The 20,197-nt window shown below is 44.6% G+C and overlaps 1 protein-coding gene across 2 annotated transcripts in view; it reads left to right on the top strand.

Moving 5' to 3' along the window:
* The first annotated feature begins 1,769 nt into the window (after nt 1-1,769).
* Nucleotides 1,770-20,197, top strand: part of SLC36A1 (solute carrier family 36 member 1) — a 41,944-nt gene continuing 23,516 nt past the window's right edge. For both annotated transcript variants that reach the window (XM_059698945.1, XM_059698946.1), the window contains exons 1-7: nt 1,770-1,954; nt 7,827-7,974; nt 13,320-13,410; nt 14,300-14,388; nt 15,049-15,144; nt 17,324-17,408; nt 17,800-18,018. In XM_059698945.1, coding sequence (XP_059554928.1) covers nt 7,832-7,974; nt 13,320-13,410; nt 14,300-14,388; nt 15,049-15,144; nt 17,324-17,408; nt 17,800-18,018 — 723 coding nt within the window. In that variant the 5' untranslated portion in view covers nt 1,770-1,954; nt 7,827-7,831. The remainder of the gene's footprint in view (nt 1,955-7,826; nt 7,975-13,319; nt 13,411-14,299; nt 14,389-15,048; nt 15,145-17,323; nt 17,409-17,799; nt 18,019-20,197) is intronic.

Raw genomic sequence — 20,197 nt, forward strand, 5'->3', positions numbered from 1 at the left:
GCATCAGTGATATTCGAGGCCTGGGGAAGATGTAAAGGGTGCATTCATTGACTCGGCTCAGCAGTATTCCAAGAGTTACCCCTGGTACTCAGGTGGATTCTTCCAAGGATGGGATAAACTCACTGGCCTTCACATTTTGATTTGAGCATGGATCTCCATTTTTTCTCTCTCTCCTTGGAAAGATGAACCAACTGGAGTAGATTTATTTTTTTAAAAAAGTCAACTAGGTTTTAAACATATGTAAAGTAATATATGTTTATGAAAGAATTTAAACAGTATAGACAGTGAAGAGTACAAGTCCTAAGCAAAACAATATATAGGTATTTCCATCAATAGACAGTGGAAGGCTTGGTGAACAATACTCACATGGTAGTAACTTTATCTTTGGAGAGGAGAGTGAATTTGGGAGAAGGGGAATTTCCACTATTAATATACTTATATATTGTCTAATGTTTCTAATAAGAATATGTCATGTATTGCTTATATAATTTTGCTAGATACTTAAAAAGCCTATTGAATATAATTTATACAGGGTATCCCGAAAAATGTATACAAAATTTGAATAATTATTAATTCCAATGGGTTACATCTGAAAAGAAAGAAACATCAGTTGAGCTATCAGCTGTAAAGTATGTATACATTTCTGGGGGACACTGTATATAATAAATTGCACATATGTAAAGTGTATAAATTGGATAAGTTTCAACATATATATTTACCTGTGAAACCATCACCACAATCAAGATAGTGAACATATTTCTTGCCTGGAAAGTTTCGTTATGCCCCTTTATAATCACTCTACTCTCCTTGCCAAACTACCACTGAGGTGCTCTTTGTCACCATAGATTATTTTAAGTTTTCTAGAACATTATATAAATGGAATGTGTTTTCTCTGATTTCTCTCACTCAGCATCATTATTTTCATATTTGACTATTTTACAGCTGCTCCAAATAGTTTTTTTTTGGCTCAGTAGTTTCATAATTTTTAAAAGTAAAATCTGTGGAGGAAAAGGAGGAAAGAGAAGCACAGATAACACACAAACCTCAAACATACTGACATGTTGCCATTCATTGAAAAATGTGGCTGAAACTTTTATTTATTTATTTATTTTTTTTTAAAATATATTCTATTGATTTTTCACAGAGAGGAAGGGAGAGAGATAGAGAGTTAGAAACACCGATGAGAGAGAAACATCAATCAGCCGCCTCCTGCACATCTCCTACTGGTACATGCCCTTGACCGGAATCGAACCTAGGACCTTTCAGTCCGCAGGCCCACGCTCTATCCACTGAGTCAAACCGGTTTCGGCTGAACACTTTTAAATATATTAAAAAGATAACGTTGCCTTACCTCACAGTCCCATTTCCAGTAGCAACTACAAATGAGTTTGTGTCAACTTCTAAAATTATGGCCAGATGGTTTTTTAAAAGATGTATTATCTCTTGATTATAAAGGCAATGTGTGCTCATTGGGACGTGTTAAAGAAAATATAGCGACAATAAAAATGACCTTTCACAAGCCCACACTCGGTACAGCACGCTTAGACTCGGGACTCACTGCGCATGCTCGAGCCCCCTCCCCATCCCGTCCCCGCCCGGCCCCGCCCCGCCCCGCCCCGCAGTTCCCTCTCGCAGTCCCAGCCGCAGGAGCGCGGTCTTGCCTGCAGTGGCAGCACTGGGTCGCCAGGGGGTGCTGCGCAGCCGCGCTCTGGAGCACCGCGAGAGGGGAGGAGCTGCGGCTCGCGGGAGTTTGTGACCGGGGCTTCGGGCTCGGGCGCCTGCATCACGTGACGAGGCCCGGAAGCGGCTGCCGGGCCGCCCAGGGGATGGCGAGACCTCCGCGCTGAGGTGGGGTGGGACGCACTTCACTGAGGCGGGAGCCCCGGCCGGAGCCGAGCCAGAACCGGAGCCAGAACCGGAGCCAGCGCCGGAACCAGAACCGGATCCCGACGCGGTGAGTCCGCGCGCTGACAGGCTGTGGGTGGCGGCCAGGCAGCGCCTTCCTCAGGAACCGCCTTCCTCCGGGGCGCAGCGGATGGATGCTCAGGGTCAGGCGCCGACCGGCCTGGGATGCCCGTCCGAGCCTCCCGGGCTCCCGGGCCGCAGCTGTGGTACCCGCGGGCACCCCTCCTGGGATGAGGCGACCTGGAGACTCCCTGCCCCTCACGCTGCCTCACGTGACCTGCCTGTCCCATTTGACAGGTGGAGAGACTGAGGCCGGGAGACGGGGAACTTCACCCTGACGACCAGCCGGGGCTCTGCCACGCTTCCCAGAGGAGCCCGGCCGTGTCCCGCGAGTCACCGCCCTCGGTGGGAGCCGCGCGGGGGGGACTGGCCGAGAGCGGGTCCGTGGGTCACAGAACCCCAAACCGCAGGGACCTTGGGAATCATCTGGTGCAGCCCCCGGCCCCTCCCCCCGGAGCGTCGGGGAAATCGAGGCCGGGAGGGGGAGGGGCTGGCTGAGGGCACCGCGGAGGTCGCCGCGCCGCGACTGGAGTCCGCCGCCCGGGGCTCCGACAGCTGCTCGCTGCCCGCCGCCGCCGCCCGCAGAAACTTGTCGCGGGCAGGCGCCCGTGCCCGGCCCCGTCTCTTTGGTTCCTCGCCCCCTTCCGCGCCGCACCCTCCAGCACCCGTGGGGTCGGCTCTGGGCGTGGTTCCCTGCCTGGTGTTCGGGCTGCCTTCCTGCAAACTCATCGCTCTGTAGGCTTGTTTCTCGCCGCCCTGCAGTTTTGTGTAAAGTCAGACAAAGCGAGGCTCGGAGGGAGGGAGGGGGGGAGGCGACTCCCAGCGGGGCCGTGGAGAGCCCTGGCATGAACTTGGAGAGATCGGGGTGTGTGTGTGTGTGTGTGTGTGTGTGTGTGTGTGTGTGTGTTGTTGTTGTTGTTTTGTTTTGTTTTCCTGTAGCTGGTCAGATTCGGGGGAACAGTGGTTATTTGGGGGGCGTTTCGCAGTTATGTGAAGCTTGCTGAAATAAGAAGCAACGCAGCGTGATGGGAAGAACCGAGATTGGGGAATGGGAGGTCTGTGCTAGCCCTGACACTTGCAGCGGCCTCGCTGGGTTTAGGTTCCCAGGCTGCACAGGGACGGAGTTAAGTCCCTAAGGGCCTCCTGGCTCTGACAGTCTCTGTTTCCTAATCAGAGACCCCCCCCCCCCCCCCCATCAGCATCTGCATTGCAAGAAGACTTAACCCAGCCGTCCAGGAAGCAGTTTCCCTACTTAACGCGTCTTTCTCAGTTGCCATGAAATGCTTCTCCTCGTTCTTCCTGCCTCTATGATGGCCACGCTCAGTGATGACAGCAGAAAATGAGTTGGACTGTCTTGTTTTCTTTAAATATGATCAAGGCCCTCTTTGACCCTTCTCAAGAGTCTAGTCAACAGTAATCAACTTGTACATTTACAGCACATTTTCTTTCTTCTTCTTTTTTTAAATCCTCACCAAGGATATGTTTATTGATTTTAGAGAGCAAGGAAGGGAGAGAGAGAGGAACATTGATATGAGAGAGAAACACCCATTGGTTGCCTCCGTGCGCACCCCGACTGGGGATCAGATCCAAAACCTGGGTATGTGCCGGGCCCGGCAATTGGACCTGCAGCTTTTTGGTGTGTGGGAAGAGAACCACCGGTCAGGGCCAGGACACATTTTCTTTAAAGATGTTCTTGGAGTCAGGAAGTACGGGCTCTGCTCTGTGCCCGAGACCCATTGCCTGGGATGAAGGCTGTGAGCTGCGGAGGCTGCTCTGATGATGGCATTAAGTTTTTCTCCCTTTGTTTTCCGATGATGCCATTTATAACTGCCTGCTCTTGGGTTCTTATTTTCCCTCAACTGTTCATTCGGCCTCATCCTTGTGGCAACTTGAAGTGCTCAGAGCTGTCCTTGTCCATTTTACGGGCGGTGTAAGGAGGTGGGTTCCATTTCTTTTGCAATCGTCCGGAGGTTACGAGGACCAGTGGATGGAAGTGCCGGAAGGGAAGTGGTTTGTGAGTGAGCATAAGAACGCCCACAGAATTAGTGCTCTCTCACGTTGCAGCACAGCGTGGAGATCCCTGTCGCCGAAGCTAATTGTCACGGGCAGTTAGTTTTGGGGATGTTGTAGATGAGAAGATTGTGTTGGGTAGAGGGTCGGACTGGAGAAAGTTTTAAGTGTTCGTCCAGTTCAGAGGTTCTGTGCAGTTCTAGGCCTGGACTTGTTAGCATGTGGGATATGAAATAGAATAGATAGATGTCCGCCTTTGGGAAGGCTTTATTTCCCCCCTTGCTTCAGATAACTGTTCTCACAGGTAAGTACTCCTGCTTTTTCTTTTCTTTTCAACCCCTCCACCCCCTCCCAGTGAGTACCTCTTTTTTTAAATGCTTGTGTCTTTGAGGGTCAGATGCTGAAGAGTCGTTGCTGTTAATAATACATTTCTTCACACCTTGACCTGAAGCAAGATCCTAGAGCTGAGTCGAGTGAATAGACTTTGGGGTCTATTTTTGCTAGCATGGTCCTGATAACACCTTCCAGAAGTAGGTGATTGACTAACCACTAACACCTAGCCTTTTCTTACTTAGTAGTTCACTCTTTTGGACCTAAATATCTTATGGAGATTATGACTTTGCATTGATGGGCCACATATAATGTTCACTGTCCTTAAGGATGTGAAGGACAAGCTTGTCATGAACGCTCACTACAACCCCTCATTTTGACAGTCAACAGGTTCTCTTGTTAAAACTTCCCACCTAACAGGAACTGGCAATTGCAGCGGTAGACTTGAAAACCAGGTTTCATCAATGGGAGCGCAGGGGCAGGGTGACCTTGCAGGCTAGCACTCAGTGGGGAGAGCTAGAAAGCAAGAGGAGGAGTACTTAGTTGCCTGAGGAACTTCAGGGAGTGACTGCACCCACCCTCTACGGTGCTTAAATCCCTACTTAACATCTCTGAGAAGCGTTTCTGCTTGGACTTTGCCAGGGATTGGAAACGTGCTGTCTCCCAGAGTGAACCATTCCAACTTGACAACTCCTTTTAATAGGAGGTTCTTCCTTATGTCTAGCCAAACACCTGTCCAGTACATTCCACCTACTGATTGTATTTCTGACTGGCCTTCGAGGCCCTGAATAACAAGTCTTATCCATAGGACAGCTTCTAATGGCAGTTTTTATGCCTCCCACGTTGCCAGTCCTCCAGGTTGAACCTTCTCTGTGTTTCCAACCATTCCTCACTGAGTTGGCTTCCATTCCTATCCTTCTGCTGACTCCTGGCTGCACCACAGTTTGCCATTGTTGCCTTTTATAGTTTGCTACCTGAAATACCATGCATGGCAAAACTGAACAGTGCTATATATAGCATCTACATGGGGTTTCCTAGTGCAACCTAGAATTACATTGCCTTATTATTATATCACTGACTTCTGTGAAGCTTATCAACTAAAACATAAGTAGCAGTTTTTTTTCCCCTTTTCAACATTCACACAATTGCCAAGCCACATCTCCCACATCCCGCCGTTGTTGCTTGGACTTTAGATCTGTAGAAGTCACCCTCTTTTTGAGCAGCTTCTTAACAATAATCTGCGGTGGGTGGGTAACTGCAGTTTTTATACACAATATGAAAAGTCACCTTTACAGTGTTTGAAATGTGCATCTGTACCAAGTAAGCAACAGAGTGGTTTCTTGGTTGATGGGGAAGGATTGGGGAACCCGATGGAGAAGGTTTGTATACTGTCTCTTCTCCCTCAGTAACATGCAGGATTCGCTTGGAAAGCCCTGTTCCTCAGACACTTTTGGTATATTGGAGGAGACTGGAAATTAGCTGTTGTTTGCATAAATAATTAGACTAGTTGATTCCTACAATATTAGAACTAGAGAGTTACTGAGAGAGATTTTAGTTCACCCCTTCCCCTTTTTGCATATTTGGAAAAAAGACCACAGACATAAAGAGAATTATTCCAAATTACTAAGCAAGTTGGTGATAGAGGCAGGGTTAGAACCCAGGTCTTGTAAATTACATAGAAACTAGCTTATTTACTTTTGCCTGAATAGTAGCTTTCAACTACTTAATAATTCTCCCCCCCCCCCCCGCCTTTATGAGCTTAACTGCCCCAGAGCTAGATGACTTTCTTGAATTCTTCCAGCCTGTGAATGAAGGACATCCTCTTAGATACTTGGCAAAGTTGCTCTGGTGGTGAAGCGAGGCACGATGCTCTCTGGGACTTCCAAGCCCTTTACTGGCTTTTAACAAGCACTTTCCTTGTGAGATTACATGGGATCCCATCTCCATGTAATTACAGTTGGTGGGAAAAATGAGGCCACCCTGGATCACTCAGGTGCTGGGGTGGGGATAGTCTTCTGAAACGTCTCCTGGGACTGGACCTGTGGGAGCACTCCTCACAGAGCTATCCTTTGGCAGCTAGTGTTGGGCGTCAGGTGGAAGGCATGTTGTGATGGCCGTCAGAGGTCCTGTGTCTGAGATAGCACATCAGACTCAGGGTGAGCATCCAGCCACATGCTGGGGGGAGCCCCTTATGGGCAGGCAGTTGTGCCAGTCTGCAAAGCGTCAGAAGGATTTTTATTTGTAATTTTAATATCCATATACCTTTCTTTTATCACTTGATCGCAATTCTTGGAGGACAGGAAGTTGAATCTTTTTCATTATAATATTCCCTTACTGCAACTGGCACTGTATTCAGTAGGTGTTTTCAGATTCACGCAGAGTATCAGGAGATAGGTTTACTGCTTTGCTGCTCCCTGGCTTTAGCAGAGCAGGCCCCTTCATCTTTTTTGGGGGTGAGGGGGGAGTTGATTCTTAATCTGTAAAATAAGCAGTTGGAGTGAAGTCTCTTTTAACAACAGTCTCTAGGATTCTAGAGTCTATACGACTCTCAAAATGTATCCTCATTATGTATCTTAGGGAAGTCATTGTTCTCTTTTTGGTAGTAGCATTACTGGGAAAGTCCACCCAGGGAACACCACCCTCACCATCCTTTCCCAGCACAATAGGAAGGGTTTCTTCTTTCACCATCTTCAAAAAATTGGCAAATCTGTAAAATAAAAAGGAAGAAGCATCGTGGAGGGCAGCTATTGAGACAAAGGCCAGTGGTGAGCACCTCTCATGCGCCTGGTTTTCTTCTGTGCTGCTTTTAGCTGCCATTTCTTAATATTCAGGTTTGGTTGCAAGCAAAGAGGCCTAGGTTCAGGGGATGAGAGTCACTGATGACCTCCAAAGAGTATAGGATATGCCAGAGGTCGTGGCAAAGAGAAAGAGAAAGTCATTTGTGGCTCTGGGATCTAGTGAGTGTGAGCAGAACTGGATGATCTGGAGGGCATTTTTTGAATGCAGCAAGGTTCTTTCTCTAATGAATGCAGAGGAAAAATAGGATACAGTTAAGAATATTCAGGTTTCTGTCCTCTGAGAGCTTGCTCTTGGGGAAGATGGAAATAGATACAATTTAACTGTTGTTCAAGGTCCAAGAAATTAGCTCAAAGGAAAGGATGGTTCATCTGGACCTAAGGAACAGGGAAGGCTTCCTGGAATCATCTGTTTGCCTCTTCCCCTACCTCTCCCAAGTATGCCTCACCTCTGCTGTCCAGGTGTGCTGCGACAAATTTAGAAACATATGAGTGTGGCACCAACTGGGAAGGTTGAGAGGTAAAAGCTGAGTCAGCTCAGCCTACCCATGTGAACTTTGCACCTTTTTCATTTTCATAAGTACAAGCACTTGCATTGCACTTAATATATAGTGCAGCCGCATTGAGCTACTATGACGATGGCTGCTTCTGCCCCAGAGCCCACCCCAGGCATGGAGCTAAAGACCCCAGCCACTGGAGGTCTTAGCACTGACTCTGTCCCCACAGCTACCATGTCCACACAGAGACTTCGGAATGAGGACTATGCTGACTACAGCTCCACTGACGTGAGTCCGGATGAGAGTCCATCTGAAGGTCTGAACAACTTCTCTTCCTCAGGCTCCTACCAGCGCTTTGGGGAAAGCAGCAGCACAACGTAAGTAACTGTTCCTTTATCTTCCTGGGGGAGATTCACGGCCCTCAGTTCTGTATCAGTAATATAGAAAGAAGAAACCCTTCCTATTGTGCTGGGAAAGGATGGAGTTATTTTTGCTTCCCATCTTACCAGTTCCCCCACTTTATAGATGAAAATAAGAAGTTGGGCAGTTAACTGTCACTCTGTAGTCTATTTCTTATTCTTTGTACATTACAGCTGTATTGGTCCTAGAAGACTAAGATCATAAACATAAGAAAAATTTGTAGAAAGAACATTCTCTTAATTTAGAACTATGGGTCTTCTGTGCTAGAACCTCAAGTACCTCCGAGCCCAATTGGAAGCCTCCTTTGCAAAGTCTCCTCCAGACTTCTGTCCCTGTCACCAAACAGCCAATTCATCTGGCTGAAGAAGTAGGAAAAGGGAAGAATAACTTCTCCTACACTTAAAAAAAATCAGGGGGTTTATAGAGAAGAGGAGATCTGCTTTTCATTTCTAAGAAGGGCTTAGGTTTCATCCCTGGAAACTGAATCCCATCTCATCTGGGCTGAGTTTGGTCCTCTTTGGGCCTCAGTTCCCCCAAATGTAAGATAAAATTGAGGACCTCACTGTGAAGCTATGCTCACTGTTTGGTGTTCTCCACTCCAATTAGAAAATTCAGAGGAGCATCTATTCCATTAAATTCTCCAACTAGATCCTCAACCTCAGCAGACCCCTGACATTTTCTTGGGATCCCAGCATCCCATCTTTTGCCGTCCTTCCGTTTATTCCTCAAGCTTAGCCATCACCCTTTTTGTGTTCCTTTGTGGATTAAGTATGACTGAGGCAGCCTTTGTATCCTAGATTTATTCTATCTCCTGTGACTGCCCAAGGGGACCATAGAAGTTTCTCTTGGAAGCCATTACTAGTGAAGCCCTCTGGCTGCAGTCTTTCCTGGTGTAGGGCTCTTTCTGCAGCGAACTGGATGGAACTAGAGGATCTCCACCACTAGCTGATTTCAGCTAGGAAGCTTCAGTCCCTACAGCTTCTTTAATGTAATATATTCCCATTCTCTCTCTCTCTCTCTCTCTCTCTCTCTCTCTCTCTCTCTCTCTCCTCACATTGTTAGGTGATGGAAAAGATACTTAGAGCACAACTTGGAGCAGTGAAGACCATTGTTCTCTTTCTTCCTAACCTTTTCCACCCAGTTGGCTTCCCCCAGGCAGAAGGTGCTCCAAATGCAGCCAATGGCATGTGATGGCTTCCCTTCAGAGATCACACTCATTATTGTGAAATATTTCTTCCAAGCTTCTCTCTCTATAGTTTCCCTTCCAGTTTTTGCTCCTTGTGCTCAATTGTTGTCCATGCAATGCTTGCCAGATGATCTAGATTTTCATTTTTTAAAGGGATGTCTCTGACGTTCAACACCAACTAGCTAGCCACTTCAGGATGGTAGCTGATAGGTTTTATATGTATTGAAGCTAATGCATGCCTGTTAGCTATTCTGAATATCTCTTTTATTCACATTGGGTTATAGCTGGTAATCAACCTCACATTATTTACCCTTGATTATTGGAAATTGAGCAAATCAGGAGATACTTTCCTTGGGTTTTTTATTGGGACATTTTCTGGTGTATACTTTGTTCTGAGGGGCATCCTGCCCTCATATTGTGATACAAGGTAGGTGACCCAAAAGCCCATATGTAAGTGATGGCAAGTATCACAGTCCCATCACAAGGAGACTGTCACCTCAAGAAAAACAGTCAGTAGTATTTGTTGCCCACAATAAAATTTGAGCTTTCAAAATTAGAAAAAAACTTGTCTCCAGCACTATGACCTGGACAGTTTCTCTCTACTTAAAGATTTTCTGATGAGATCAGTGATGATATTAATACATGTGATTTTTTAAAACATTATATAAGGTAATATGTCAGCATTTGAAAGGTCTGTATAACCCAGAGAACCAGTATCTTCCAAATGACCGAAGTGTGATGTTAGAACATTTTGCATAGGTAAAAGATCATTCAAAGAGCGAAATCACCAGTGGGTTTTAATGCAATAGAGGATGAAAAGTTCACATTCCACATTACAACTTCCAAGAAATGACCACATGTTGAGTTGTGGTGTAGTATCAAAGAAAAACCGCCACAATTTTCTGAAGAGGTAATTAAAATACTCCTTCATTTTCCAACTACATGTCTGTGTGAGGATAGACTTTCTGTATACTTCAACCAAAAAAACCCCCAAAAACATATTGCAGCAGAGTGAATGCAGAAGTAGATAATCCAGCTATCTTCTATTAAGCAAGACATGAAAGAGATTTCTCACATTGTATTTTTTGGAAAATAGTTACTTTTCATTAAAAGTCTGTATTTTTTTATATTAACATGTAATAGGTTTATTGTTATTTTAATTTGATAAGTAGTATAATTTCTTGGTTTTAATTTGTAATATAGTAGATACCAGCAGACATAATCCAATTAAGCAAAAGCTATTTGTGATCTTCAATAACTTATAAGTATATTAAGGGATCCTGAGACCAAAAGTATAAGAACTACTGATTTGGAGCATAAACAGAACCATAAAGATTTGTAAGGCTTATTAAGATGTTATTTGCCTCCTTGTTGCCTCACCCCCATAGTTAAGGCTTTGCAGCCCCTACAGTTGATTTTGTGATAGGGTTTTGAGTAATCCCAGCTTGGGGTCATTGAGTAAAAAGTAATTTTGGTCAGTTGCTTCGAATCCTGGTGTTTCAGAGCTGAAGGGACCTTGGAGAGTATGTTGTCCTAGTCCAGTCTCCTCACTCTACAGACGAGGAAACAGGCTAGGAGATGGACAAGGGAATTGTCATATGGAGTTAGTGGCAGAGCCAGGGCTAAAGGGACCTGATCTCCCATAAAACCCAGCTTAGGCATTTAGGGGAGGGCTCTGGGAGGCAGGTGGTTATTTTGTCAAGATAGAAATTTGATTGGCCCATCATCCTGTCCATAATCTCCTGGTGACTGGCTGTTGATGATAGAGTCACTCCTGGAACCTTGCAGTCTGGTCCTTAAGCTGTTTCCGCACAATAGCCCAGAAGAGCGCTCAGCCTCTTGTTTTTAGACTCGAAGCAGGATCCTTGTTTTTTCCTGAAAAGCTTGGGGACAGTAGGACATTGGAGAGGTTTTCTTCCTGGAGGTAGGAGGAGAAAGGTTACAAACAATAAAATTTCCTTTCTGGAGGGTAAAGATCAGTCTAATATGGTCAAATAACGTGTTGTTTGCTTTCTGTTTCTCCTGAATTGCACATTTGAAGACGTGTGTGTAAGCAGCATTTAGGAGGGATTTAGGTTATTTGTACAGAAGAGTTTTAAGACAGTGCCAAGGGCTAAATCTTGAGTGAGTCTGTGATTTGGGTGAAAGCCATACCATATATGACCTGGTCCTTCTGGAAGTAACAGAAGAATAGAAAATGCTGAAGATGAGGCCTCTGCTCTGTCAGTCCTTTGACGAGTTCCCATTCCCTAGGGAAAACGTCAAAAAGGGATTTGTAGAAATCCCTTGTCCATCCTCACCCCGACCTGAGGGGCCTCAGAACCAAGGCATTCTTTTGTGTTGGTGCCCTGTGTTTCTCTCTAGGTTCGTGTTCCCAGGCCTTTCTTCCTTACTGGCACGTACAGACCCTGCCTGTCTTGCTGGACTCTGCTCAGGTCTCTCCCTTCTGAGCCCTCCCCTGCCTCCCCCCCCCCCCCGGGCTTTGTTCCTGGCTCTTCTTCAGATCAGGATCTTTCTACCTTGAGACATTATTAGTTTCTAGAGACTGAGATCCATATCTGATTCTTATTTCCATCACTGCATTAACACAGTGTTTTACACACGATAGCAATTTGCTGAGTGAAAAGATAAATGAGGATGTAAGAGGTTTTACAATTGTACCTTAAGGGGAACAGTCTGTATAATAGGTGAGGAAAAACTGCCCTCAAGGCAGAAGGATAAACTAGGTGACAAAAGAGGGCTTCTCCAACCCTAGGACTCTATGGCAGCGGTCACCAACTTTTCGGACCTCACCGACCACCAGTGGTCCGTGGACCACTGATTGGTGACTACTGCTCCAAAGGTTCCCTTAAACCAGAGGTCGCCAACCTTTCGGACCTCACGGACCACTAGTGGTCTACAGACCACTGGTTGACAACCGTTGCTCTATGGCAGTGGTCAGCAAACCATGGCTCGCGAACCACATGTGGCTCTTTGGCCCCTTGAGTGTGGCTCTTCCACTAAATACCGGCTCTTCCACAAAATACTGACTTCTGCGCATGGGCCACGAAGTTTCAATCGCACTGTACATGCGCGCCCGCATGTGGTATTTTGTGGAAGAGCCACACTCAAGGGGCCAAAGAGCCGCATGTGGCTCGTGAGCCTCGGTTTGCTGACCACGGCTCTATGGCATTTGACTATTTTTATTTGTTTGTTTTTTAAAGTAAAGTATGCCAGGGACTTCTGGCCTGTTGAGGTACTGCATGACTTTTACTCTGTTCATTTTCCATAAACTTTTTGTTTTGTTTTATTAATTCTCACCCGAGGATATTTTTTCCGTTGATTTTTAGAGAGATTGGAAGGAAGGAGGAAGGGAGGGAGAGAGAGAGACAGAGACATTGATTAGCTATCTCCTGCACATGCCCCCGACTGGGGTGGGGGATCAAACCTGCACCTCAGGTATGTGCCCTTGACTGGAAATTGAACCTGAGACCCTCTGGTTCATAGGGCAATGCTCTAACCACTGTTTCATGGGCCAGGACAATTTTTTTTTTTTTTTAAACAGGAGAAAAACTTCAATACATGCACAAGGAAAATTCATTTAAGCATGAAAATTCCCTCCATAAAACTTTCTGTTAAGGGTTTTGGGCTTCTCTTTTTTTATTTTTTCTGTTCTCCGATACTAGTGTCTGTCCTTCACAGTTAAGCTTGTCATCCTGTTACAGTGTGGGTTCTGATTCTTTACAGTGGACAGGTCTGTGGTGAAAACCAGGCCCAGATACACTAGGAAAGGATACAGTGCCTAGAGAGATCCCTACCATCCCTCTGGTCTAATCTCCAAGAAAGAGGATTCTCAGAGATGCCACAGGGAGTGGACCTTATAGCCCAGTGGCTAGGAGAGTCCGCTTGGGGATCACGCTCCCTGAGTGTGAAACCTGGTTCAATTATTTACCAGGTGTGTGACCTTGGGCAAGTTATTTCCTCAACCATAAAATGAAGTTAAAATATGTCTCATAGGGTTGTTGTGGGAATTGAATGAGGTAATACTATATGAAGGCACTTAACACAGTGCTAAATGCCTAATAAATGTTAGCTCTTGTTCTTAACATGTGCTTGTCTACCTTCTTCCCACTTCAGATGGTTCCAGACCTTGATCCACCTGTTAAAAGGCAACATTGGCACAGGACTCCTGGGGCTGCCCCTGGCAGTGAAAAATGCAGGCATCTTGGTAAGGGCCCGCATTGGTGGAGGGAAGTTTCATGACAATCTTAGAATATAGTGGATCTTTAAAAAATATTTTTACTTTATTTAAAACATTGTAATGGGAAGCTTTAAAAAATATCAGCTGAGAAAAAACAAAATTCAGATGTCCATTTATCTAAAGATATTTATTGAGGGCCTTTAGTGTGCCAGGCACTGTTCTAGGCTCTTAAGATGCTATCAGTGAATAAAACAGACAAAGATTACTACCCTCAGGGAGCTTACTTTCTGGTGAGAAGGATGTACTTAAAATGTCTCAGGCAGTTTTTATCAATAATGTTAACTAATGAATTAGTAACAGAAGTCTGTCCATTTTCTACACAGTTCTTCCACACTCTGTCTCTAGATGGCCAACTCTGAGAATATTTTTCTTTTATGATTCACTCCCTATAGACTGACTGTCCAAAGACATTCTGGTTTTTGTTAGAGTTGGAGATAGCTCAGAGATGTGGGTTGTCCTTAGCTAAAGGCTATCCTTTCTTGATCTGATACTGCTCTTAAAAGAACTTTCACCTTCCTCCCACACTCCTAAACCCATCTCTTCCCCCCCCCCCCCCCAACAGTCACAGGAGCCTTCTGTTTTGCTGATTGGCCACAGTCTTGAAACAGCCTTATCTTGTGTCATTCTCCACAAGATTAATTCTCTGGAAGGCATGCTAAGTTTCAGATGATGCTCATCTCACTGAGCTAATCTCCATGCTCACATTTCTGTTTCCAGTGCTGTGTCAGAACTTCTGTCATTGGAAAGTACCTTAGTAGAGTAGCGTTGTGATCATTTGCAAATCCAGTCTCTGTTGGCTCACTCCTAATTGTCTCTGCTTGTCTCTCCCTCTCTTGCCCGCAACACCTGGCCCCAGATGGGTCCCCTTAGCCTGCTGGTGATAGGCATCGTGGCCGTGCACTGCATGGGTATACTGGTGAAATGTGCTCACCACTTCTGCCACAGGTGAGAGCCTTCTGAGTTGCCATTTTTTTTCTTTTAAATATATTTTTATTGGTTTCAGAGAGGAAGGGAGAGGGAGAGAGAGATAGAAACATCAGTGATGAGAGGAAATCATTGATTGGCTACCTCCTGCATGCACCCCACTGGGGATCAAGCCCGCAACCCTAGCATGTGCTCTTGACCAGAATCGAACCCGACCCTTCAGTCCAAAGGCTGATGCTCTATTCACCGAGCCAAACCGGCCAGGGCATGAGCTGCCTCTTGAGTGACAGATTGTCCTTTTAGGTCTCATTACCTGAAAGTGAGCACTTATACAGATCACTCTAAATTTTTTATGCTAGCTGATTAACATTGCCCTGTTATTTTTGTGTCCTCTTTTTCATCGTGTGTCATCTGTTAAATTTACTTATATGCAATGGACAGAAGTAAATTATAATTTTATATTTACCCATTGAAATGATTTTGCCAGATGGTTGTTAATTATAATGAAAGTAACTGTTCCATTGACTTGCTACTTCTGATCCTTGAAAGTATTTGGCCCAGGACTCAGTAATATCTCCAGGGTGAAAAATGGGAAACTGGCCTACGTCTCAAGGGGCTGCATTTGTTCTGTCATTGTCTAACTCACACACTCTGCCCTCCGCTCTCCCTGCCTCCTCCCAGACTGAACAAGCCTTTTGTGGACTATGGGGAGACAGTGATGTATGGACTGGAATCCAGCCCTATTTCCTGGCTCCGGAACCACGCACACTGGGGAAGGTAACTGATTTCCTCTCTTATTGTGGGTGTGGCTGCCCAGTGGTAAGGCCTTCAGATATGGGTGTGAGAGGTAGGAGACGGCAGTAGAAAGACCATTTTTTGGGTCAGGAGCTTGAGTTCCAGTTCAGCCTTTTAGAGGTAATCTCTGTGACCTTGGGCTGTGTGAACCCTCCCTTCTCTGGGCCTCAGTTTGCTCATTGGTAAAACAAGGGTCCTGGTCTTAAAGAGCTCTATAGGTTGTTCCAGCTTTGACAGTCTATGAGCAGGGGTTATATTAATTCATTTTTCTCATTATTCAACACATATATATAAGTGCTCTCTCGTAAGTGGTACAAAACAATTCTAGGTATAGGTAGGGGGGATTCTCTGAGGTAAACTATGTGGTCCCGGCACTCCAGGGGCTTACAGTTTTTCTAAGGAACAAGGTGCGTGAGAAGCTTGTGCCCAAGAGATCAGGAATAAGTACAAACCAGCAGGAAGAGTGTCCTGAGCTATAAATACATCCTGGGCACTCAGAGGGGAGAGGCTTTCCAGATTCTCTTGTCCACTGTGCCAGATGAGAAGTGTACATGGTAGGTGCTTTAAGGGCAGGGCACTGGGCAGGAGAAGGAAGGCTTCAAGGAGGAGGTGAGGTGACCTGGTGAGGTTACCTAGAACAAATGGATTTATGAGGGAAAGAGACATTTCAGGAGGTGGGGAGTATTTTGGAAATGTTTCCTTATGGTAACTTGTCAGATGCCTGAAGGGAAATATCCTACTTTTTGTTTCTATTTGAGGAAACGGTGCATTTAGATGTAGAGAATTGATACCATCAAGGACTGAGTCCTTTAAAAAAAAATTGAACCACATTAAAACTATATTCTTCAGAAAAACTCCTTTTTGTGGTTACAAGGAGACTTTCACCTTCATGCATTCATTATTAACTTCCTCCTGTGATGCAGGTTTATGTAATTCTTTCAGCAGAATCATTTTCTGTGTTTGGGAGAACCCAGATTGCCAAGTGACCACTGTTGGTTGATTGGTTGGTTGTTGATTAATTCTTCCCTCCTTCCTTCCCTCCCTCCACACCTCTCTCCCTCTCCTTCTCTTTTCTTTCTTTCTTTTCTTTCTTTCTTTCTTTCTTTCTTTCTTTCTTTCTTTCTTTCTTTCTTTCTTTCTTTCTTTCTTTCTTTCTTCCTTCCTTCCTTCCTTCCTTCCTTCCTTCCTTCCTTCCTTCCTTCCTTCCTTCCTTCCTTCCTTCCTTCCTTTCTTCCTTTCTTCCTTTCTTCCTTCTCTGTTTATTGCCCTCTTCCCCTCTCTTCCCATGGCTCATCCTGCCCCCTTCCTTACTCACCCTCTTACTCCCTTCCTTCCTTGCTTTAATAAAATTAAAAAAATATATTTTTGAACAAGATAAAAGGACATAAAGTGTAAAGTGAAGGTATATATACTGGTCACAGTTGCATGGGTGTCTTTTGGAATATCTGTATGTATACAAACATGTACATGTTCTCAAACATCTTTGGAAACTTATTTTTTCCCTTAAAGGGTGTTAGTCATTTCTCTGTCAGCCCATATAGATTTAACATATGCTTTTTACCTGCTGTATACTGTTCTATTTAAGAATGGTCTATAATTTAACCCTTTTTCTTTTGACGACCCTTTGAGTTGTTACCAGCTGTTGTTGTTGTAACAGTGATTCAACCAGCAGTCTGTTGGTTACATCTATTTCTGTGTACTTATGTGAGAGTAGATTGGTTCTTGGATTCAAGTTATAGACAGAGAGTGAAGGGGTCCACACTTCCTGGCTGTTACGTTGAGGGTTCCCTGTCGCTGTAGAACAAATGGTATGAGAGGGGACAGGCGGGCCAATGGGAGGGGAGGCCAAGGGCTGGGCAGTGGTCCTGATGTGTTCTGCTAGGCCACTCCAGTCTCAGGCTCGCCTGGCCTTGTGCAGCAATCCCAACAAGAAGCCAGGAAGGGGACCTTGGAAACCACACAAGGCAGCGCCTGCTTCACCTTCCTCCAAAGCTCTAGGCTGGCGGCATTTAGCATAGTGTCTCTTTTCACCAGGGCTCACTCATCCTTGTCACCTGATCAGAAGGGTCTGTGATAACTGGGGCAAAAGTGTGTTCAAACGTCTCTCAGGGAGTCTTGCTTTTTATCATGATCTTCGTATTTCTTCCTTCTCCACCTTCAGGCACACTGTGGACTTCTTCCTGATTGTCACGCAGCTGGGATTCTGCTGTGTCTATTTTGTTTTTCTGGCTGACAACTTTAAACAGGTAGGGCTGGGAGAGGAAGACGGATAGAGAGGGGGTGGGGGGAGACAATGGCAAGAGATAAGTGGACTTTCTGTTCAGGATTTTTTAAAAACCATTTCTTTTTATTAAAACCAGTTTTGATCAACAAAAGAATTAAGATTCTTTACATAGAACAGCGTCTTTTGTTTTATTTCATATAACGACCTAGGGTATCAAGAAACTCAGAATGCCTTGTGCGTCTTCCTATCTTTTGGTAAGATATGATCAAACCCAGTTATGATAATTATGAAGATTTCCAAAGATAGTTCACCAACCACAGACTTCTGTATGGCCCTTTTCACACACTGAACCGTTAGTCAGGCTTTTGTCACTTGAAAGGCTTTTTCTGTTTCTTGTCTTCCCCTCATCCTAGGTGATAGAAGCAGCCAATGGAACCACCAACAACTGCCACAACAATGAGACGGTGATTCTGATGCCCACCATGGACTCGAGACTCTACATGCTCACCTTCTTGCCATTCCTGGTGCTGCTGGTTTTTGTTAGGAACCTTCGAGTCCTGTCCATCTTCTCCCTATTGGCCAACATCACCATGCTGGTCAGCCTGTTCATGATCTACCAGTTCATTGTTCAGGTATGAGCTCAGGCTCTCTCCTTGCACCTATTAACTAATCAAAGAAACAAACAAAAAAAAGTAAGTGGAGCATCAATAGGGATATGTTACTTATGTGTGATATGTTTACATTAGGGGTTCTCAACTGCAGCACTGTTGTCATTTTAGGCCAGATAACTCTTTGTCATGGGGGGCTGTTCTGTGTCTTATGGGACATTTAGCAGCCTCCCTCGTCTCTACCTGCTAGGTGCTACTAGCAACCCCACCTCCCCAGCTGTGACAACAAAAATGTCTCCAGATATTGCCAAACATCAGGGAGGGGAGGAGTAAAGTCACTCCCCTTGACATCACTGATTTAAACTTTTCCCTAATTAGATAGTTACTACATGGATCATTTGTAAGATTGGAAAATAGAGAAAAATATTAAGAGAAAAATAAAAACCAAATTATCTAACCTATATTTAAATAACATAATTCCTTACCACTCCAGTTTTATATTTATTTGTCAAAATTATAAATCCAGTCATTGTTCCTCCTCGCACAGCCCTTGCGGGCAGGGTAATACACAAGAGGACATCTGTATATAGATGGGTAGCAGATCATGCTGAGAAAAATGTGCCCTTAAACACTGTGGCTGTTTGTGGGCAATACATTGCATTTTGCCAAAACTTGAGAAAAGGAAAAGAGTGACAGCAGGGGAATAAAAGCATAACTTTTTCAAAAGTATTTAAATTTAATTCCCCTTCCCTGGCCGGTGTGGCTTAGTTGGTTGGGCATCATCCCCTTCACCGAGAGGTTGCTGGTTCCATTCCTGGTCAGGGCACATGCCCGGGTTGTGGGCTTGATCCCCAGTTGGGGGCATGCAGGAGTCAGCTAATCGATGTTTTGCTCTAACATTGATGTTTCTCTCTTCTTTATTCCTCTCTCTAAAAAAATCAATAAACTGTTCTTCAAAAAAATTTTAATTCCCCCAATAACTCATCAATACTCATTAAAGTGCAGACAACACAAGTGCTTGTTGAACACCACATGCTCATCCTGAGTCTCCTCCACTCAGGCACCCTTGGTGTTATTGTCTGTCTCCTTCTAGGTCCTAAGAGCGCATTACACACTATGTAAGTATGTACAGAAATATATAAAACAAAAGTATACTTTTGTTATTTTTTAAACATACTTACAAAGATTATTATATGTAGTTTTCTTCTACTTTGGTATGTTTCCCTCAATAGTGCCGCAGAGAGCTTTCCGTATCACCCTGATTTTACCTCATTTTTTAAAATTGCTACATAATATCTCAGAAACTAGATGTTGCCTTAGTTTATTTGACCAGTCCTCAGTCAGCGGGCTGTCAGGTCATTTATAGTTTTTAGTATTTTTTCAGTATTATGACAGTGCATTTTATTACGCCTTCCATTTTGTGGGCATGTATAAGTACATCTCCAAGATATTTATCCAGAAGAGCAATTGCTGAAGAGTTTGCACTTTTGAAATTTTTATATTGCCAAGATGCTTTTTCTAAGCACTATTTACTGATTTCATATTGACTCCCTTCCATGGGAGTTGGCTATTCTAGCCAACACTGGACATATCAATTGTTTTAATTTGGACAGTTTGACAGGTGAACTTTGCCTCATTTTCAAACAGTTACCTACAGATGTGGTTTCTAGGAAAACAGTGGGTCATAAAAAGGAGGGACTTCCGGTACTGAAGAAATGACAGTGAATTTAGATTGGACTTAATGAGTATTGACTGTTTTTTCCTTGTCCTAGTAAGTCAGAAGAATGGCAGATGCTAACTCTTTTGCAGAATTACTATTTAAAGCATAAACATCTCTCCATGTCCTATTTTATTATGAGACTGGAAGAAGGGCCTGTGAATGCACGATGGATTGTTTCCAGAGCATTCCCCCGCCCCACCTCTGGCAAATTAAGTTAAAGCAGAGAAGGGTAGATAAATTCTTGATTTAACTTCGTAATTAGAGATCTCAATCACTGCCTAGGAAACACTGCAGTGGACATTAAAGATGAGGTGAGTGACACACATACCACATTTAATTATAAACCAGTGTAGGTAGTTGGACTGTGGTTGATGCCACGATCAGAAGGCTGGGATGGGAATATGAGTTGTGATAGCATCTCAGTCCCAACTGCAGTAAGTGTCTGTCTGGAGCATTGTCTGTGGATAGTGCAACCTGCACTTT

Source organism: Myotis daubentonii, chromosome 5 (assembly GCF_963259705.1).
Source record: "Myotis daubentonii chromosome 5, mMyoDau2.1, whole genome shotgun sequence".
NCBI classification, from domain to species: Eukaryota; Metazoa; Chordata; class Mammalia; order Chiroptera; family Vespertilionidae; genus Myotis; species Myotis daubentonii.